This window comes from Neofelis nebulosa, chromosome 8, assembly GCF_028018385.1.
Source record: "Neofelis nebulosa isolate mNeoNeb1 chromosome 8, mNeoNeb1.pri, whole genome shotgun sequence".
Classification (NCBI taxonomy): Eukaryota; Metazoa; Chordata; class Mammalia; order Carnivora; family Felidae; genus Neofelis; species Neofelis nebulosa.
Genome location: NC_080789.1, coordinates 8,935,387 through 8,955,412, shown reverse-complemented (window position 1 = coordinate 8,955,412; position 20,026 = coordinate 8,935,387). Strand labels below are relative to the sequence as shown.

Here is a 20,026-nt window from a genome sequence, read left to right as displayed (position 1 = left end):
CAGGTGCTTGCCCACCTCACTGAATGTGGCGGCAGCACCAAGTGAGGGGTAAATACGCTGAGTCCCCCAGAAGATCAAGAGAGGAGAAGAGCATAGGGTATGACAAGGGCAGACCCCGAGTAAGGTTTAGAAGGAACAGTTGCAGTTAGACCCGATGCCTTTGTTTAAGTTGGAAAAGTGTGCCCCTAACTTTGGGCAGACGCAGCCCCACATCAGGACTCAAAGTTTGATAGAAGAGCGCCGGTTGGATTTTAGCCCCCACGGCAGGCTGAGCCACAGGCCCTTGTGCACTAAACAACCTGCACAACGGTACATAGCAACCTGAGTCAGGTGACGGAAGGAAGACCACTGCAGAGGTGAGGATGGAGAGGGAGTGCTTGGAGAATAATGAGAAGCCATTTCCTAAGGCATGTGTGCATGGGTGTGTGGTATTCTGAAGTCCATTTGGACTTAGATCCCCATGGGATGAGGAAGAGATTGCTGCAGACCTAAAATGGCAAGAGGAGAGTCTTGAGCAGATCTGGGAGGTAGTGCGACAACATGGCATTGATTCTTGAGTGGGAAAATGACTGTCAGAAAGTGTGAATCAGAAACCTTCAACACCCAGGAGTCCTTGTTCTATCAAGCAAGCAGGATGGGGGAGAGGGTGAATGGGGGCATGGTAGACAGCAGCCTAATTAAAAGACATAAAAAGGGGATGCCTGGGTGGCTCCGTCAGTTGAGTCCAACTCTTGACTTCAGCTCAGGTCACAATCTCACTGTCGCGGGTGGAGCCCCGCGTTGGGCTCTGAGCAGAGCAGGGAGCCAGCTTGAGATTGTCTCTCTCTCCCTCTGCCCCCCTCCCCCACTTGCGTGCGTGCTCCCTCTCTCTCTCTCTCTCAAAATAAGTAAATACACATTAAAAAAAAGAAGAGACATAAAAGGAACTCAACAGGCTAGGAAAATGGACAAGGAGTGGGGAACAGAAAACACAAAAGAGGGAAAGTGAGTGAAAAAGACAAATTTCTTCCACGTTGCATTTCCCTGAGTATGGGCCTGAAAGAGAAGCTGACCCTGCTCTGGTTTACGTTCTTTCCTATAAGGTTATTAGAGCACCACGTAACGAAAGGGCCACCGACACGTCCCAGTTTGATCTCAGGAAGGCATTGGGGTGCATTTTTCATGAGCTCCCAGGGAACAGAATGAAGAAAACCATGGAGAATGGTACGGAGTCAATCCTCAGAGTGCGTCGATGAATACGTTCGTGTCAACCTGGAGGGAGTCATTCAGGAAGAAATTGAGCTCGGAGATCACCAGTTTGCCTGCGATCACACAGCTGGTGAAGGAAGGAGTAGGACCCTCGCCCAGCTGTTCTTGACTCCAAAGCCTGTGTTCCATTTATTACAGAGTAGAGGCCACAAAGGCACTAAGCTTGCTTGTATGGAAAGAGTCGGGAGAGAAGCCAGAGTGGGGGAATATAAATCCGTGCCCAGACAATGGCGATGGACCTGGCCAGTGGTGAGGCCCCAAACAAGATCTAAGCCAAAAAGACGACGTTTGAACCTCACGTTTTGGCTCCCAAAAGCCTCTCGCAGAATCACAAGTGGAGAGGCCTGGTGTGGCCCCTCTTCACGCTGGGGGACCCTGGTGCTTTTGTCCTCCTGGTTTGCTGTGGAACCCCGACGGCCAGCGGTGTCACCCGTGGTTAAAGCTCTGTCGTGCGGCTGCAGGGATCAAATGTGTCCTTCCGCTCAGTCGGGCTGAGACCATTTCCTTAAATACTGGGCTCAAACCTATGTAACGCATTTTGAGAAGAGCACTGACAGACGGTGGTGTTACCTGAAGGAGATGACCGGAAGAGCCAGGAGCCTGAGCCCAGTCACCCGGAGGATGGTGGAGGACCCAGGGACAGTCACAAGATTTTGAGACTTGTGAGCATCATCTTTATACATTCCTTTTGGTTTTTTTCTCCTTAGGGAAGGATTCAAACTGAAAATTACAGTGAGACATTTGCTCCAATATAACCAATGCACCACACCGTTTCCAATTCAACCTCCCCTCTGCCCATTCTCTGTCATCTCAATAAATTAGAGAGAGACCGGGTCACGTCCAACTTTGAGAATCTGAGGGTTAGGGCATCAAAACTAGCAGTTAAAAAGAAAGAGACTACTTGAAGCAAAGCAAATACAGGCGTTCCTCAGTTCAAGCAAACTCAAATTATGACCTACATTTCCAAAAAAGATAAGAATAATTGTTGACTATTCATCGGATGGAAGTAAGGCGCATTAGCATCCCTCCTACTGGCAGCTTTTTAGTGCCTTTATGGGGCGACTGGGTATGTAGAAATGTAGTTACCTCCAACTTTTGAGGGATAGACTTATCAAATGAAGCAAAGTAAACTGTTATACGGGTTAATGTCCACTTTTGCAAGCTTTGAGACCAGCGAATTAAAAAATGACCCGTATTCCAATAATAAATAGGGGCTTGGGAATATAAGTAAAAGTGACAAGAAGATTAAAGCACTTGTGACCACACAGTCATCGACTCTCTGCTTTTGGGAGCGATGTTGCAACCGTGGCGACGACAGGGCCAGAAGACGGAGGTTTTCAAATATATGACAAATGAGCCAAGCGTTCAGAGCCCAAATCGATAAACACAAACATGAAGTGAACAGACGGGAAGAGAAGGAAAAGGGAACATGAAGGCACCATAAAATGCCGGTGATACGTTTGAAGAGAAATCATGATGTGAATAGAAATTAGGAAGTGAAGGGGGAGTTGGGGAGAAAGGAGAAGCCTGGGGATTTGTAAAATGTCTGTCTGTCTCTTCGCTGCCCGCCACTCACATCCACCACCACCCCCTCCTGCCCTTCTTGTAGGGCTCGTGGAATAATTTCTGATTCTGGGGGGCAGGTATCTTTCATGCTCCATTCTTGTTTGGATTTTGCCAGCGGGATTCACGGTGTTTCTGCAGACAATTGTTATTGCTTTAGGGAACAATCAGGATAAAACAAGGAAACAGCAAGTGATAGCTCAGCCTCTGGAGGCGGCAGAAATAACGGGCTTGAATTTTGCGGGTGTGTGAGAATTGCTCCCATCAATTTCTTGGCTGAAGGACAGCCACCCAGGAAGGTCTGGGGGGCCCTGAGCTCGTTGGTAATTACCCTGAACTAGTGCAGGACTTTCCAGGTTTGCTAGGACCGGCAGAGGCACCGAGGTGAAGGAAACAGAGCACAGCCTCGCCAGCCAGCAGACTTGCACGGTAATCGCCCCCCTCAGTTTCCCAGCTATGAAATGGAAGTGGCGGTCGGGTAGCACTAGGAATAACGATCATAATCATATTAATGTAGCAAAGTGCAGGTGAGGCCCTTGGCCCATGGTAGACCACATGGATACATGGAACTTAGTCTCAGCCGGTTCTGGTCTCTAGACTTGGGTGAGGCACGGTCTGCGTGAGCTCCCTGCGTGGCTGTCCTGGGGCTTCCTTTACAGATAGCAGTGCAGTCACTGAGCTCCGGGCAGAGGGCAAAGTTTAGAAACCAAATCAGTCTTCTGTTTCTCAGCCTTCCATTTCACCACTTCCCTTTGGTTTGGGCTGTCTCTTCTCTTTACTTACGGGATTGTCTTGATTACAGGACGTTGTGTCGTACCTTCTGCTGTTGCTGGAGCCAGGACTCCATAGGGAGTAGAGAGAAGCTAGCGCTCACCTGGGGTTAAGTGAACAAAAACAGAGATTTAAGAAGCTGGACCGTGGCATAGGCTTGGTGGATTTCTAAAAACGGTTTGGAGACTGTTTACAAGAAAGGGAAGTAGAGGGGCGCCTGGGTGGCTCAGTCGGTTGAGCTCAGGTCATGATCTCCCCATCTGTGAGTTCGAGCCCCGCGTCGGGCTCTGTGCTGACAGCTCAGAGCCTGGAGCCTGTTTCGGATTCTGTGTGTCTCTCTCTCTGCCCCTCCCCCGCTCACGCTCTGCCTCTCTGTCTCTGAAAAATAAATAAACCTTAAAAAAATTTTAATAAAAAAAAAGAAAGGGAAGTAGATAGGTGAGATGCAAAATGATGGGAGAAAAAGACACTGAACTGTCAAATGCCAAGGATGAGCCTATCCCTGGCAACACTGGGAATGAGGATTATTATCTGAATTCTTGATGCAGAACCTGAGGCCGGGGGTGGGGGGGGGGTTAAGTTTTCCCAGCGAGCAAGGAAGCGGCCAAACAGATCTGAAACCAGGTCTCTCTCTGACAGCCAGGTCTGTGCCTCTCCACTGTTGCTGGCAATCTTGCCTTGCAGAGAATGGCAAGTTAGGAAAAAGAGAATAGGATTTGCTTGAGTTTGATAGAACGTAGACATTACGCTTAAAGAAAAGGATTTTTTCTTACAAAAAGGTGGAGGGCGAGTGAAATTTTATGTGACGTGCTTTGAACTTGGAAAATAAATAAATAAATAAATAAATAAATAAGAGGGGCACCCAGCTGGCTCCGTCGGTGGGAGCACGCAATTCTTGATCTCGGGGTTGTGAGTTCAAGCCTCCCACTGGATGGAGAGATTGCTTAAAAATAAAATCTTAAAAAAGAAAAGAAAGTTAAGTTTGATAGGCCAGACTGGTGTGGATTACAGAAGAGTAGGCTGATAAATAACCAGAAGGAAGAGCAGGGGAGGGGAGGGGACATGCACAGGGACACTCTCCTGATTTGTCTCCACCTTCTCCTCCCTTCCCCTCGCCATCCCTCCCCACCCAAAACCAAAAAAAAAAAAAAAAAAAAACCTTAAGCAGGAAAAGAGGAGCTAATTAAAAAGGAGGAAAACATCCTTGAGACCAGTGAAATCTCCATAATCCACAGTGACAGGCAGGGACCTACAGACCAGCAATTTGATTAAATAAGGATATAAGGGATTTAGAGGGACTCTCCAGTTGTGTCACGTTTGTCTGCACGTCTTTGAAATATATTTATTTGGCTCCCAAAGCTAAAAACAAGCTGAGGAGATGGTTCCCATGGGAAAATATTTCCCATGGAAAATAGGGAGCCATCTCAAGGCAAGGCCAAAGGGTGGACTGAGACCCTAAAGGTTGGCAGAGGGTCTACAGGAGGTGCACTGGTAGAGAGAGCATCCCAAGGTCAGGGTGGGTGAAGCCAGCCTCGCCGAGGGGGTAACAGAATGCCGTCCCAGACGGGGAGGAGAGAACGGTACACCTCTCCCGCCCATGTCTCATCTCTCGCTCCAGGACCCGCTGCCCGTGAGTTACCTGTCATCAGAGACAGCCCTGTGGCTGCTTCCAGCCGAGGTGAAACAGCCAGAGGATGGTTGTCACGTAGGAAACACACCTGCAGGGAAGACGGAGCACACCCTGGGGGTTCTTCCTGAGCCACTTCCTTGCGTCTTCAAGACTTGCGTCAGCAGATCAACCACCGAGGAATTAATGTTCTCGGATGGGCCGTGGAGGTCCCCTCTAGCTCCCTGCTGGTCATGCGGGGGGGGATTTGTGCCTTCCTAGGGCTTTGGAGGGGGAAATAATGAGTCACCTAAGGACAAGAGGAAAATAAGAACGTCTCATGTGTGCAAAATCATTTAAAATGGAGGCTCTTAGAGAGTACTAAAATCTCAGCCAACTAGCCAGAAATGGTTTAGTGGAGTGTATTTCACTTGTCTTTGCTTACTCTGGTTGCCGTAAAGTCCGAAATGTTTATGTCCCTTAGAGAGAACACCTGTGGAAACAGGCCAGGTCCTCCAGAGAAGGCTGTTTATTCCCCTGAGATCCTGAACCTAAAGAGGAATGGTCCTGCGTGGGGAGGTCTAGATAAGCATGGGAGCTGTTGGCTGTAAATCCTTGAAAGCAGAGGCCCCTGACGGCCATTCCCAAGGACATGGCTATCTATCTGCAAGCTTGGTGCTGCCTCAACTCCCACTTAGCCTCTACACGTGGCCACAGATCCGAATCTCCAGAGAAACCAGAAGGAGGATCTTACTAGAATAGGATTTGAGGGTTTCTATTTTAAAGGCTCCAGAAGATGAGTTAGAAGTAATTCAAGAGCAGGCACAGTAAAGAAATACGTACGCCTTGTTAGACTTTCAGCGAGAAGGCTAACATCTTCAACATGGCCAGCTGATTAAGAGGTATTCTGTAAGCAGGGCTTCCGCTGGTTTAGAATAGAGCAAAACTGTCATTTGAAAGCCCCAACTGAGGAAAGGCCAGCCCTTGATCTCTTGGCCAGGCTCAGCCTTTTTCTTTCCTTTTTCTCACTTTCTTCTCCAAAAGAGATGGATGTGGGTCCCTAGGAGAATATTTAAGCAATAGCCAGCAGGTGAATCCTAAGGTAGTTGTCCATCCTAAGCCTACACGTTTTCAGGAAGGGCCATCTATGACCTTTCTCAGTGTCCTGGTCCGACGTCTAACGCCCAAGAAAAGGCGACTAAGGCAAAAAGTCTCCAACCACAGCTCTAGAGTTCAGATGAAAGAAAAACACACCGTAGGGGTTCCAACACAAATCATTAACCTAGACTCAAAAGCGGGAGTGAGGGTCTAGTCACTCTGAGAGGAGCAGAAACACCTTTCCAGGAAACTCAGGGAATTTAAGTGTCAGAGAGCCAGTAATCGCAGATGGCTTCTAGCTCTTTCCCGGCAAAGTAACTCATGTGCTGTAGGGGCTTGAGACTCGTTGAAATGTTAAAGTTTACTCGCCTTAAAACACACAGGAGACAATGAGGACAATCACCAAACCTGCCTAGATAAAGACTGCGGGCACTCAAGATGGAAAAAAAAAAAAAATTTACGGGATGGAATCCACGGTTTGGGGTGCACCATTGCCCTCTATTGGATTAAATAAATCAGACCTCTAGTGTGGGAGTATGTTTTATTATCTGCAGCTGAGTTTGCCGAGAAGTCAGGGCACCTTCGAGTGGAAAATTAATTGATCCTTGTAAATGGGTCCTCTGTCTGCTGCCCCTTCCCCGAGGAAATCAATTACAGTTATAATTCTGAGGGCAGGTTGCTGATCGCGTTTTCATTCACTCAGCGTTTCCCAGGTGCCTACTAAGCACCGGTTCGATATGGTAGGGAATCTGAGGATAAATGACAGCAACCACTCCTACCATTTATTGAACGCCTACTGTGTGCCGGCGTCTTTATACGCATTAACACCCCTCTGGAGTCAATGTGGTTACTCCTGGCTAATGGATAAGCAGGACGCTGGGAAAATGAGTGACACCTCTCAGACTTAAATCCAGGCCCATCTACTCCTAAGCCCACACTCTGTCCACTAAGCTACAGCTCTTCCCCTCCAGAAGTTTACAAACTATTAGGGGAAGTAGGATATACATATAAACACCTGTACCCGGGGTCCACAAGTATAGCCTGTAGGCCAAATTCCACCCATCACATGTGTTTGCCCATGAGCCAAGATGGTTTTCACATTCGCAAATGGTTGGGAGAAAAAATCAGGAGAAGAAGAATACTTTGTGGCATGTAAAAAGTATATGAAATTCAAGCTTCGGTGTTCGAAGTTTTATTGGAACCCAGCTACACCCATTCCTTACTGTTCTCTCAGGCTGCCTTCGGGGCTACAACTGCACGACTGAGTGGTTGTGGCAGAGACTGTATGGGCCGCAGAGCCCAAAATATTTACTCTCTGGTCCTTCCAGAAAAGGTTTGCCGACTCCTACTCTATACTCCAAGGTGAAATGTTACATATCAATAGCAGAGGCTTTTAAAAAGCGTTCTGGGACTTAAGAAGAGGGGAAACTAACGTTTAACCCACGGTGGGAGGTGTCGGAAGGATCTACAGGTGTGCTCTGTTTTAAGACTCAACACAAGAAAACCCAGCATTTAAAACAGATAAGGTAAAAGCAGTTATTTGCATAACAAATTTTCCTTTTCATTTTGTAAAGGGATTCACCATGGGGTTGCTTTATGGAGTGAGCCTCTATAATGCATGCTAATATGATTCCACTTACAAATACTCTATTCCTAATAACTTTCCGAGAACATATCTATTGTGTACCGTGAGGCTTAGCTATAATCTTTTTTTTTTTTTCCCCTGGTAGTGTAAGGTTTCTTACTGCTGAAAAGTAATGGAGCTGACCTTGCCAATTCAGCGGGGAGAATAAGCGTTCTGCGTTACCTTCTCATTGTCTCCAAGAGGGGCTTTGCCTGACAAATAGAAGAAATGCCGTGGGTTCCAAGTCTCTGCATTACGTGAAATTAACCCGCCGGGAGAATTTTACGTTTTTAGCCAACCTCCTCTTGGTAACTGCAGTTAAAGTCCTCACATGTAAACTCATCACTATTCTATCGCTTCATTTCATACACAAGATGCAAATTAATAAAAATCACAATATTTATAAGGAGCAATGTTTCTCTCTTTAAAAAAAAACAAACACATTAGCTTAACTGAATTACAAGTGCAAGTCATATCATATTTAAATTAGAGTTCTCCCCCAACAAAATAGGAAGTGGTGTTGCCAGTTCAGTATAGGACCCAGTTCCTTCTTTCTTCGGGTCCTGAGCCTGAATCTTCCAGCAGCTTTGCGGTGTTATGCAATTGCTCTTTTTAAGAGATGCATAAAGCGGAAGCCGCGGCTATTCATAGCCAACTTAGGAGGAGCTGAAATCTTTCAAGAAGTTTCTTGCCTGGTACCATCTCGACAGTAACTACGTGTTTCTGAACACATCCAATTAATCTGGATTTCACAGGGCGGCTCTTTTAAAGAGCCGTCTTGTGGCTTTTGTTTTCATCCTCTGTGGTGACTCTATCTTAGAAGTGGACATACATTCCTGGTATCTAAGCCTGAATGTTTTTCGGGTGTTTTGGTGGTAAAAGAAGCCTAAATGGAAATGCAAGGGCAGAGAAAATCATGCGTGGGGAAGTCCTGTGCCGCCAAATGGCGTAGATCTGTGTCACGGGGCTGCTAATGGATATTGTGCGCAATCCATAAAGGGGCAAAGTGAGAGAGACACAGAGGGAGGGTGAGAGGCAGAGCCAGCATTAAGGGCAGGAGCCCTGCATGGTTCTGAGGCAGGATTCCTGGGCAAACGGGCATCGTCAACGGGCTTGCGGTGGGTGGGGGAAGCTGATGGAGGTGGCTTGACTGCCTCCGGAAACTGTCACCTCAAGTTCACATTCTCCAGCAGGTAGCATTGCAGCCATTTCTGAAGCTCAGCGCTGGAAGGAAACGCACATTTAATCTGTCTGTGAGGTTCTTTAAAGAGATGTCTCTCTCTTCATCTCCCCCTGAGGTCAGGAGCACGGTAACTGCACACAGTAGCTAGAAGGCTCCATTGCGTTCTTGAATTCCTGAGGTGGCCAGCATCAATCGATGCATCATGCATTGGTGGAAGGTACTGACTATAAAACAAATGGACAGGGGCGCCTGGGTGGCGCAGTCGGTTAAGCGTCCGACTTCAGCCAGGTCACGATCTCGCGGTCCGTGAGTTCGAGCCCCGCGTCGGGCTCTGGGCTGATGGCTCGGAGCCTGGAGCCTGTTTCCAATTCTGTGTCTCCCTCTCTCTCTGACCCTCCCCCGTTCATGCTCTGTCTCTCTCTGTCCCAAAAATAAAAAATAAAAAAAATAAAAAAAAAAAAAAAACCAAAAAAACAAATGGACAAACACGGAGCAAAATATGGTAGTTCAGTGTTCTTCTTCCCTGGTGGTAACTCAAAAGTTTTCGAAGTTAATACTAATGGGTACAGACAAATGGGATATAAATTTCCATGCATTTTTATGACCAAACAGAAGCCCAAGCCCTGGGGGGGGGGGGGGGGGGCTGCTATTAGGGAAGCAGGGAGCAGTAAACGCAAGGGGAGAAATTGCAAAACGCGTGATTTCAACGAGACTAGAACACTCCCCCACTCCCCGTTGAACGTCTCCCTCCTACCAAAGAGCATCTGAACAGATTTCATTTCACAAATGGAAATGGGAGGCAAACAAATTTTTTCAAAGTGATCTCATTAAGAGTGGGCCTGGTTTCATTGGGTTTTCAGAGCCAGGATTAATATTATAAGCTGGGGAGTTCTGTTATGGGCCCCAGGGGGAAGGCAGAGAGAGAGCTGGTGCTTCAGGAGTAACACTGCCTCACCTCCTCACGGAAGTTACGCACGGCCAGCCTGGTCCAAGCACCCAGGCCGGATCCGAGTTCCATGTAACATAGGAAAGATCTTCCCAAGCTCAAGGTCATATCTAGAGCATGCCTTGGATATTTTTTGCATCCCTAATTTATGTGACTTTCTAATATGTTTAGCATTTGCCCTCCCCTTGTCTCCATCCTGCTTATTAAGGTAAATTTGCATAGAAATGGGATCTTGGATTTCAGGACCATTCACCTGACACTTGATCTCCTGAGGTGACCAGTATCTGTGTCAATACCATGAGGGTGACCCACAGACACCACATCTCCCTGCAAACTCAAAGCAAGGCCTTAATTAGGGGAGGCTTTTCATGTTAAAGCCACGGGGTGAAGCAAATCAGCAAAAGCATTTAGCACTCACTAAGGAGGGCAGAATACTCCTTCCTGTTGAGTGGGCCATCCTAGGTCACAACTTTAATTTGCCTTAGATGGACAGATCCTGAAGAAAGGATACAAAAAGTATATATCTTTGTGGGGGGGGGGGGGATAAATTTTGGCACACAGTTAACTATGACATTTTGCTTGGGCTCCTGAAATATTTTTTTGCCCAATATCTATCTTTCAGATGGGTAATCGTCATCTCTACAAATTACCTTTGGAAGACCAAACAAATGTGGAAAGTCAGAGAAACGGGTCACTTGGCTGCCATCACTGTGGCAGTGGCTTTAATCCCCTGATCTCTGCGTGCCACACCCTCCCCACCGGGCAGCCACCTTCCTTAGTCACCTAAATCTTGTCACTTGGGTGGAAATTCCCACAGAGAGGGTGATTGTGGTCCTGGTTGACTGGTCACTGAAAGTCATTAGGTGTGAGTTCACTGACGTAAAGGGGTTCAGACTTTGGCACATTCTGACAAATGTAAATGCCAAACAACAGCTTCCAAGACTGTCCCAACAGCGAACTGTCTTAGCACAGAAACAAAGGACTTGCAGGTCTTGGAGAATAGGCATCAAATTCCAAAGAGGAAAGTTCATAAAAGATGGGAGAAATCAGAAGAAAACTCTTCTTTCTGTCTTTTCTGTTTTTGAGCTCTTTTTGGCCAGGCTCCCTTTGCTGAGGATAAATTCATTCAAATACAATTATTTTAAAGACAGAAAGACTACCTAGTTTTATCTCGTGCAACATTTTGCATCTATTGTTTAATTTATTTTTTTTTTAATTTTTTTCATGGTTATTTATTTTTGGCAGAGAGAGAGTGCGAACGGGGGAGAGGCAGAGAGAGAGGGAGACACAGAATCAGAAGTAGGCTCCAGGCTCCGAGCTGTCGGCACAGAGCCCGATGTGGGGCTCAAACTCATGAGCTGTGAGATCATGACCTGAGACGAAGTCGGACGCTTAATCGACTGAGCCACCCAGGCACCCCGCGTCTATTGTTGAATTTAATCTCACATCGTTATTAGTTCAATATTATGATCTCCACTTTACAGATAAGGAAACTGAGACCCCAAGAGGTTTAGTTATTACACAAGAACATACAGCTATTCACCAACAAAACCAGGATTCTGCTCTATGACATCCCCCCCCGTCTCCTAAAACAACAACTGTATTTCATTTGTAGGCTAACTTTCTTATTTTACACAGGCCTTGCGTATTACTGGGGGTGGGGGCATTTTAACTCAATTCAGAGGTATTATAACGGTATCTTTCAAAATGTGCTTGGCTTACACTATAATAATGCAATAAGGAATCTGACTAATCGAGTCCCCTGACTCTAAAGCCAGAATGTTTTCCACTCTCAAGCCATGTGGAAGGATGCTAAGTTCCCCACTGGCCAATGCTGCCTAATTCTCTTAAATGATTCAGATGTAAAAGAGAAAATGGCATCTGTCTAATTAACACCGCCCGGTTAAACATAGCTGCCAAGGGACAGCCTCAGGACGATGTTTACAGAACAGTCTTTCCAGCCCCTCGGGCCCCAAGTGAGAGATGATAGTGAATCTTCCATCCTTATCAACCAGAAACAGAGATGCCCCAGAGATGGTGACAGGCCGGGCAGGCAAAGGGAGGAGAAAGGGGAAGGCGCTGCTGGCCTTCATTTCCCCGCTCCTGGAGCTTGGGGATTCAGGGAACGACGGGAAGCAGATCCCACAGGCTCCCTCCCGCAGCAAGTCCACAAAAACAAAAGCCCTCCCTGCGAACCTGGGTCTTCCTCTCAGGCCCGGAGACCTTCGGCCAAGCACCTACCACCTGCTAAGACTGCTAGGTGCCCGCTGCTCTGAGCCCTTCCCTGGACAGAAAGGCACAATAAACACACTACCTCTCTTCCAGCTTCACATCACAACATGGAAGCCATTGCCAAGTTTGACTTCACCGCCTCCGGCGAGGATGAGCTGAGCTTTCACACCGGAGATGTTCTGAAGGTAGGTGACGTGGGGCCCCGGGGAGCCACAGGGGAGTTTGGGTTACTCTGGTCTGGTCACTGTGTTCATCGAACAACCCATGGCTTTGTTTCTTTTCTTTTCTTTTCTTTTCTTTTCTTTTCTTTTCTTTTCTTTTCTTTTCTTTTCTTTTCTTTTTTAAGTTTATTTATTTATTTTGAGGGAGAGAGAGAGAGAGAGAGAACGAGTGGATGAGGGGCAGAGAGAGAAGGAGAGAGAGAGAGAACGAGTGGATGAGGGGCAGAGAGAGAAGGAGAGAGAGAGAGAACCCCAAGCAGGCTCCACACTGACAGTCCAGAGCCGGATGTGGGGCTCAAACTCACAAAATGTGAGATCATGACCTGAGCCGAAGTCAAGAGTCAGATGCTTAACCCACTGAGCCATCCAGGTGCTCCCCCCATGCCTTTGTTTCTTCAGAACTGCATGTGGTTTCTTTCAAAAAAGAGAAATTCACCTCAATCAAAAGGGTTCCTTCTGAGCTCTCGGGTGCCAGTTACCAGGGTACATGATGGAGATAAGTCACCATCCTTGTCCTGAGATACTTGTGGTCTGGAGAGGGAAAGAAATCCATCCAAAGGGCTCTTACAGATGTTCTCGTCTAAGTGCTCAGGGAGCACAGGTGAGGGCACAAGGGATCCCACTCGAGAGATGGGGTGGCAGGAAGCTGCAGCAACACCTGTGGCCGGGGAATGCAGGGAACGTGGCTGGACGCTTACCGGAAGCTCAGATGTAAGCAAGCCCACGTGGCTTCAGTGAGCACTGTGAGGTTCAGTGTCGCCAAAACTCAACCGAGGGTGCAGGCTGGAGACAGCCGGGAAAAGATGACTGGAACAGACGTGGGCCAATGGAGGCCATGCACACCCCGGCCGCTGGGGGACGCCTTAAAACCTGCCTAACACCCACACTTGAGTTGTTGTGGCTACGTGCAGAGACAAAGTGGCCTTGGACTTCCACATTCCATGCATCACACTTGTGGGCTTCACATCTTAACCCCGATTTTGAGCAAAAGCAGAAGCCCTTCTGCAGGCCATTTGGGGAGTCTGTGACGCTAATGCCCACCCCCACCCCCACCGGCCTGGCCACAGAGCACCCTCAGAAATCCTGATTCCTACTCCTCAGCAGCCGACATGGGCCTTCTCAGCCTGCACAGCAACACTGAGGCCACCAGTGTCTCGCCCCTAAGAAGTATATTTGCCGTAGTGAGAGCCTTGTCAGTACGTGACGGGGTGACTCAGAAAGTCACTTGGTTTGGGACTTGAACACCCCCAGTATTCGTCCTTCTAACCGCTCTCACCTTGCAAGCTCTAGTAATATAGCTGTGAAGGGTGTGCCTTCTATGCTGGAGCTTCTCAAGGTCAAAACGTCACCTGGGCCGCCCACCCAGGAAGAGGCGACCTTCACTTCTGTGGGATCTTACCAAGGTCACAGAGGCATCTGCCACACGGTGAGCAGTCCCTCCCTTCTCTCTGGGATATTGTGACCATATGATTATCAACCGCTATACAGGGTCCTCGCTCAAGAGAGGCCAACGGGCCAACTCCCACCCCTCATCTCCCATTGCGAACAGAACCCAATATCTTGCTCAAGAGTTTCCTATTCCTCAGAAAAGCAGAAAGAAAAAAACGTTCCTCAACTCTGCTTCTCAGTCCACCTCCTGATTTCTTTCTTCTCCTTGGCTCCCAACACCAGGAAGAGTTCCCTGTGCTGGTGCCTCTACTTCCTCACCTCCCCCTGAGTCTGCTGGAACTTTCTGGAAACTGCCTCTTACCCTCAACACTCCCTTCAAGTCCACCCGTGATCTCCTTAATGTATCATAGCATGACACTACTATACCGCCTGTACAAGGTGACACCGTTAGCTGTCCCTCTTCTGCATCTGACTGGAGCTCTGCCTCGCTCCTCAACATTACTCTGTCCTGAATATTCTTCTTGAGATCTCTCAAGCAATCCCCTGCCTCACGAGAGAGGAGTCTGATGAAGTAAAAAGGAGCAGGAGTTTAGAGCCAGAGAAGTTGGGAGTTCGAATCCCAGCTGACTAGCTGTATGGCCCTGGATCAGTCCCCTGCCCCTCTGAGCTTCACTGTCCTTCATCTGCAAGCGGGGACCGTAACTATTTTGCAGGGTTTGGGGAAGGATTAGAGGTAATGGCCCCACCTCAAAGTGGATGTTCCGTGAATGGTTGCCGTATTCCAGTATTGCCCATTCCTGCCACCGTTCAGACCATCGCCACAGCCCCTTGACTGACTTCATCACCTCCTGTCTCTTACTCCTTCAATCATTCTACGTACTAGTCTTCGGAGGATCTTTCTGGGAAAAAAAATCAGGTCAGATCACCTCCTTGCTCAAAAACATTCAGCGGTTCCCCATTACCGGTTGATAGAAAGTTAAGCCACCTGGGCCCAACCCGCTCCCCAACCTCCCCAAGCTCTCGTCCGCGAACACACACACATACATACACGCACGCGCACCTACACACACCCTTGCGTATGTAATGCCCAGGTCACGCTGCAATATATACACCGAGTTTCTCGCACTCTCCCTGCACTCCAAATCCCTTTCTCCTCCACAGGCATATTTGACTACCTCTGCCTCGGAACCCTCACTAATCCTCCACACCCCCTATGGCCCCAGCAAAATGAGTCACTCCCTCTTTAGCTCTTCCACGGCACGGCAACACACGTCATTCAAGGTGCTGCTGATCTCCCCTCCCGAGACGGTTATTTATGAGCAGCCAAACCCCTGTGCTCTAACGCACACTACACCCACCTCCCATCACTGCCCTTACCCTGTGGGATCCTGACCGCCGGTGCATGTGTTGGCTATTCCACTCGCCAAAGCTCTGTGAGGGCAGGGGCCAGGTCTGCCTCAGCGTCCAAAACAGCAGAAAGTTGACCCTCCCTAATATTTGGTGAATGAATGAGTGGTGGTTTCCTCCATCTATGAGCTCCCTGAGAGCAGAGCCAAGCCGGTTCATCTTTGTGTCTTCCCAGCAGCGCCCCCACGCGAGTCACAGCCCCACATAGGTGCTCAGCGCAAACTGCGTGAATTGTTAAATTGCATTTCTGCACGCTCGTGTAGAATTCCATCAGAAGGGCAAACCTGTCCTTTTCAAATTCTGTCCCTTGCAGCTGTGCTGATGGAAAGAAAACTGGAGAGGGGCTTGTTGGCGGAACCCCACAGCATGTCTGTATCATGGCGGTCGGTGGCCCCGCCCGTGGGTCTCTATGTATGACTGCAACATCTGCCCCTCCGCTCCAGAGATGGGTACAAAGCCCCAAGATCTTGCAATTGCTTTCCAAAGCAGCTCTTGACCGCCCCAGCAATTTACTCCTGGGATGCTCTTTCATCCTAGACTTTTCGTGCTAAAAGACGAAACAGACTTTTTCACTAAAAGGTACAAACAATGTCTGACGAGCTCACCACCAGCTAACCCCCTCTAGACTGTGAGTTCCCCAGGACACAGGCCTCAGCTTCTTCATCTCTGTATTCCCAGCACCTAAGCGCAAACAGCAGGTGCTCACTAGATGCTGATCAAAGGACGATGAACAAGATGGTGGACGGGGAACTCTGGCCGAATGGCTCGATCCAGCTTCTCCTGTGACGGAAACATTAGGAGTCAGATAATTTTATGTTCATGCCTCAACCCCTTGGACCTGCAGCTCTGTGCAGCCCCAGAGTTAACATTTTCCCTCTTAAATCTGCCGCTGTTTTTTCTAAAAAAAACACAACCCAGTCCATTTCCACCTGCTTCTGTACTGTGTCTAACTCAGCCCTGTTTCTTCCTACTAAAACAGTGACCTGAAAGCATGAAGAGTTAATCCTATGTAATTAACTGCAATACTTCAGATTTCTGCTGTGCCTCTAAGAGCTATAATTCCATCCAATTTTAAAATTCTCCCAACTGTACATTTTGTCCTCTTCCCACGTCTAACTTATTCTCAGGCCATGTAACCCAGAAAATTATTCTCGTAGGCAACATTATACGAATTAACATACAGTAAAGTGAAGTGTAAAGCCTCATGTGTTCAGGCTGAACCCCTTGCTCGAGTTTTCATGATGGGGACAAGAGATAGGGGGAACCGAACAGACAGAGAGATGAGAAGAACAGGAAGCATGGGGCCCTGGGCCAACAACGGCAGAAGGAAACCACCTCCCCCCCAAACACTCCTCTTTGCAGAAAATGAGATTCTTTTAAAACCTTGCCTTCTATACGCCATAAAAAGCCTGTAAATTCACCTCTCTGGGAACACGATCTTAGGCAGACGGAGCACCAGGTGGTGGGGAGAAATGGCCGCCATTGTGGGATAATCTTTCAGTTGCTACAGGAGGTAGATGGGTGTGAGCCGCAGTTACTAAAATTACAGCTGGTTTCAGGTCAGAGAACTAAGTACATAGTTGGTTCTTACCGTGATGAGCCAATTTCCACATGGCCTCTTTTACCTTATCCCTGCTCACCTTCGTGTTTGACATTTGCTACCCAGCCCAAACATCGCACTCCCATGTGATGGGAGAAAGGAACTCCAAAGCCATACGTTGAGGGGTGAAGGCATGGAGTGAAATGTCCTTGTGTTCTCTGTGTGAATCCCGGGCACCGGTGCCGGGTTTCCAAGTGCTTTTTTTGACCTAGATTTTTCTGCTCCCCCCACTCCGCCCCCTCTCGGCATACACATACCCACGAGTCCTTAGTGATACCAGCAGTCATATTTGATGATAGAAACTATAAAGTTTTCTGTCCTCAGCAATTCTAGAACTCAAATATGAGACACACTTTTATTTCTTCAGAACAGGTGATTAAATTCAAAACATACACATATAATGCTTTAAAGAACTTATAAACCCTACTATGTCCTTCAGAGCTGGAGGTCTCCCTCCCAAGAATACCACATTTTGCAGAATTGTGTTTTAAAAAATTTTTAATGTTTACTTACTTTTGAGAAGGAGAGAGACAGAGGGAGGGAGGGGCAGAGAGAGAGGGAGACACAGAATCTGAAGCAGGCTCCAGGCTCTGAGCCGTCAGCAGAGTCTGCTGCAGGGCTCGAACCCACAAACCACGAGATCATGACCTGAGCCAAGGTCAGATGCTTAACCCACTGAGCCATCCAGGCGCCCCTTTCAGGATGCACTTTCTGAAGGACTTCGAGGTACCAGAGCTCATCTGATCCTCACATCAGCTCGGGAGATGCTAGCTGGTTGTCACTGTCCCCATTTATCAGATGGCTAATTGACCTGCGGAAAGTCACACAGCGAGTGACAGGGCCAAGCTGGAAACCAAGCCTTCTCAATTCCAAACTCGGAGGGCCGGCCCCTTTCTTCCGCCCCGGGGGTGATATTCGAAATATCAGTTACTTCGCTGTCTTCATCTCTGCTCCTCTCTGGGACAGAGAAACCCGTGGGACTGAGACTTCAACTCCACCTGCCATAGGACGACTCTGAAATCCCCCATGCCAGCCCCAACCTCTCTGCCCAGCCCAGACACACATCTCCAACGGCTCACTGAGCTTTTCTCCTCAGACGCAGGGGGCAGCTTGGATTCACCCACATGCACCCACATGCAATCTGAAGCCCACGGGTTTTGCCTCAGACCTGCTTCTCTTCATGTATTAGCAAAGCCATCACCACCCACTCGGTCTCCCAAGGGCGAAATCCGGAGCCCTCCCGGAGTCCACTGCTCCCTTGGTTCCAAGAACAGTCGCGAAATCCCGCACACTTTGCTTCCAGGTTCCTCTAAAATACCCCTTCGCCCCTCGCTGGGATGGCTGCGCTCCCTTCCCAGACTTTCCCCCGCCCAATCCGTCTTCACGTTCTGATGCAGGGCTCTTTCTTGGCTCTAATTCTTGCTGTGTTACGTCCTTGCTCAGAATCCTTTAGTGGTTCCCCATAAATTTCAAGGTGGAAGCCCAGACTTTCCAACATGGGCTACAAGGGCCTGCACCTCTGGTATCCCCATGGCCCCTGGGGCCACAATCTAAACTCCCGCGGGACGGAAGCCTTTCATTCCCAGAATGCACCTCACTTCCTCTCATCCCAGAAGTTCCTGCGCCGCCGCCGTCTGACTTTGCCTGGGTAACTCCTTCCGTTGCCTGGGCAACCCCAGGGCCTCTCCTCCAGGCAGGCTTTCCTGCCCACCTTCTGCTTTCTCCTTTATTTTTTTTTTTTAATTTTTTTTTTAAATTTTTTTTTTTTCAACGTTTATTTATTTTTGGGACAGAGAGAGACAGAGCATGAACGGGGGAGGGACAGAGAGAGAGGGAGACACAGAATCGGAAACAGGCTCCAGGCTCTGAGCCATCAGCCCAGAGCCCGACGCGGGGCTCGAACTCACGGACCGCGAGATCGTGACCTGGCTGAAGTCGGACGCTTAACCGACTGCGCCACCCAGGCGCCCCTGCTTTCTCCTTTAGTGTAGCATGTCTATCAGTCACGGAGTCTTCAGCTACAAGAAACAGAAACTTAAATGCGGCTTAAACAATAATGCAAATTTATTACTTCTCATACAAAGTCCTGAAGCAGGAGGGCTCCAGCGTGGCAAATTCAGTGGCTCAATGACACCATTAAGCTTCTTTTCATTTTTTTGTTCTGCCATCGTCAATATGGTTCAAGTCCATGCCGCCCGCTGTAGAAACATTCTCAGTGGGGGATGGAGGCAAACATTTGTCTTTTAATAGCGAAACTACTATTTTCTGAAATAACCAGAAGCCACATAGAGCCAAGTGGTGAGTCATATGAGTAATCAAGGGAAGTGATAGCATTCGGGGTCACAGTCAAAGAAGGACCATACAGTAATGAGACCGAACTTCTGGTTTTGCTTGTGATCTGGCTCTAAAAGCAAGTTTAGAAAAGGCATCCCAAACATCTCGAGTTACGTCCAAATTGTGAAGCACATGGAGTGTGAACACAGACAGTTACTGTTTTCAAAGCTGGCCCCACTGGATGTTTAAGTTTTAATTTGCTTGTTGAAAAAAAAAAAGGAACAAATTAAATTTTTAAAAGGTTCCTGGTTACCTAGCAGAGAAGAAAAACACCATGGAGTGGCTGCTCTTGCCTTCCCAACACCTGCTCACATGAGGAGCTTCAGATGCTGAGATCTGGGACACATGAGTTTCCAACATATAAAGAGAAAGGATTGCAGAGAGGCCCCTGAATGCTGAGTCTGGGAGGTCACACCACGGTGGCGTCCCATGTGTGGATGGCACTAGGGGACAGAAATTAGCTCGGGGTCAAGGAAGCCAAACTCTAGAGACAAACCTGTTGCTCTCCCACTGGAGCACCTGTGTTGTCTCTCTGGCTTATTTCCCTCTAAATCCGAAAGGGTGTTCTTTGCCCCGCAGCCCCTCTCTTCTGCCTCTTGGCGTCCTCCCTACAATCTTTGTCCTTCCTTCCTTCTCTTCCATGTAGATCTTAAGTAACCAAGAGGAGTGGTTCAAGGCGGAGCTTGGGAGCCAAGAAGGATATGTGCCCAAGAATTTTATAGACATCCAGTTTCCTGAGTAAGTATTTCCAGCCTGCTGACACGGGCCTACCCACTCACACTCCCCTTACTTTTTCAGCAGTCA

The 20,026-nt window shown here is 48.2% G+C and overlaps 1 protein-coding gene across 5 annotated transcripts in view; it reads left to right on the top strand.

Moving 5' to 3' along the window:
• Positions 1 to 20,026, top strand: part of GRAP2 (GRB2 related adaptor protein 2) — a 67,884-nt gene that overhangs the window by 35,014 nt on the left and 12,844 nt on the right. For all 5 annotated transcript variants that reach the window (XM_058741218.1, XM_058741217.1, XM_058741220.1 and 2 more), the window contains 2 exons: positions 12,365 to 12,456; positions 19,869 to 19,960. In XM_058741218.1, the coding sequence (XP_058597201.1) occupies positions 12,365 to 12,456; positions 19,869 to 19,960 (184 nt within the window). The remainder of the gene's footprint in view (positions 1 to 12,364; positions 12,457 to 19,868; positions 19,961 to 20,026) is intronic.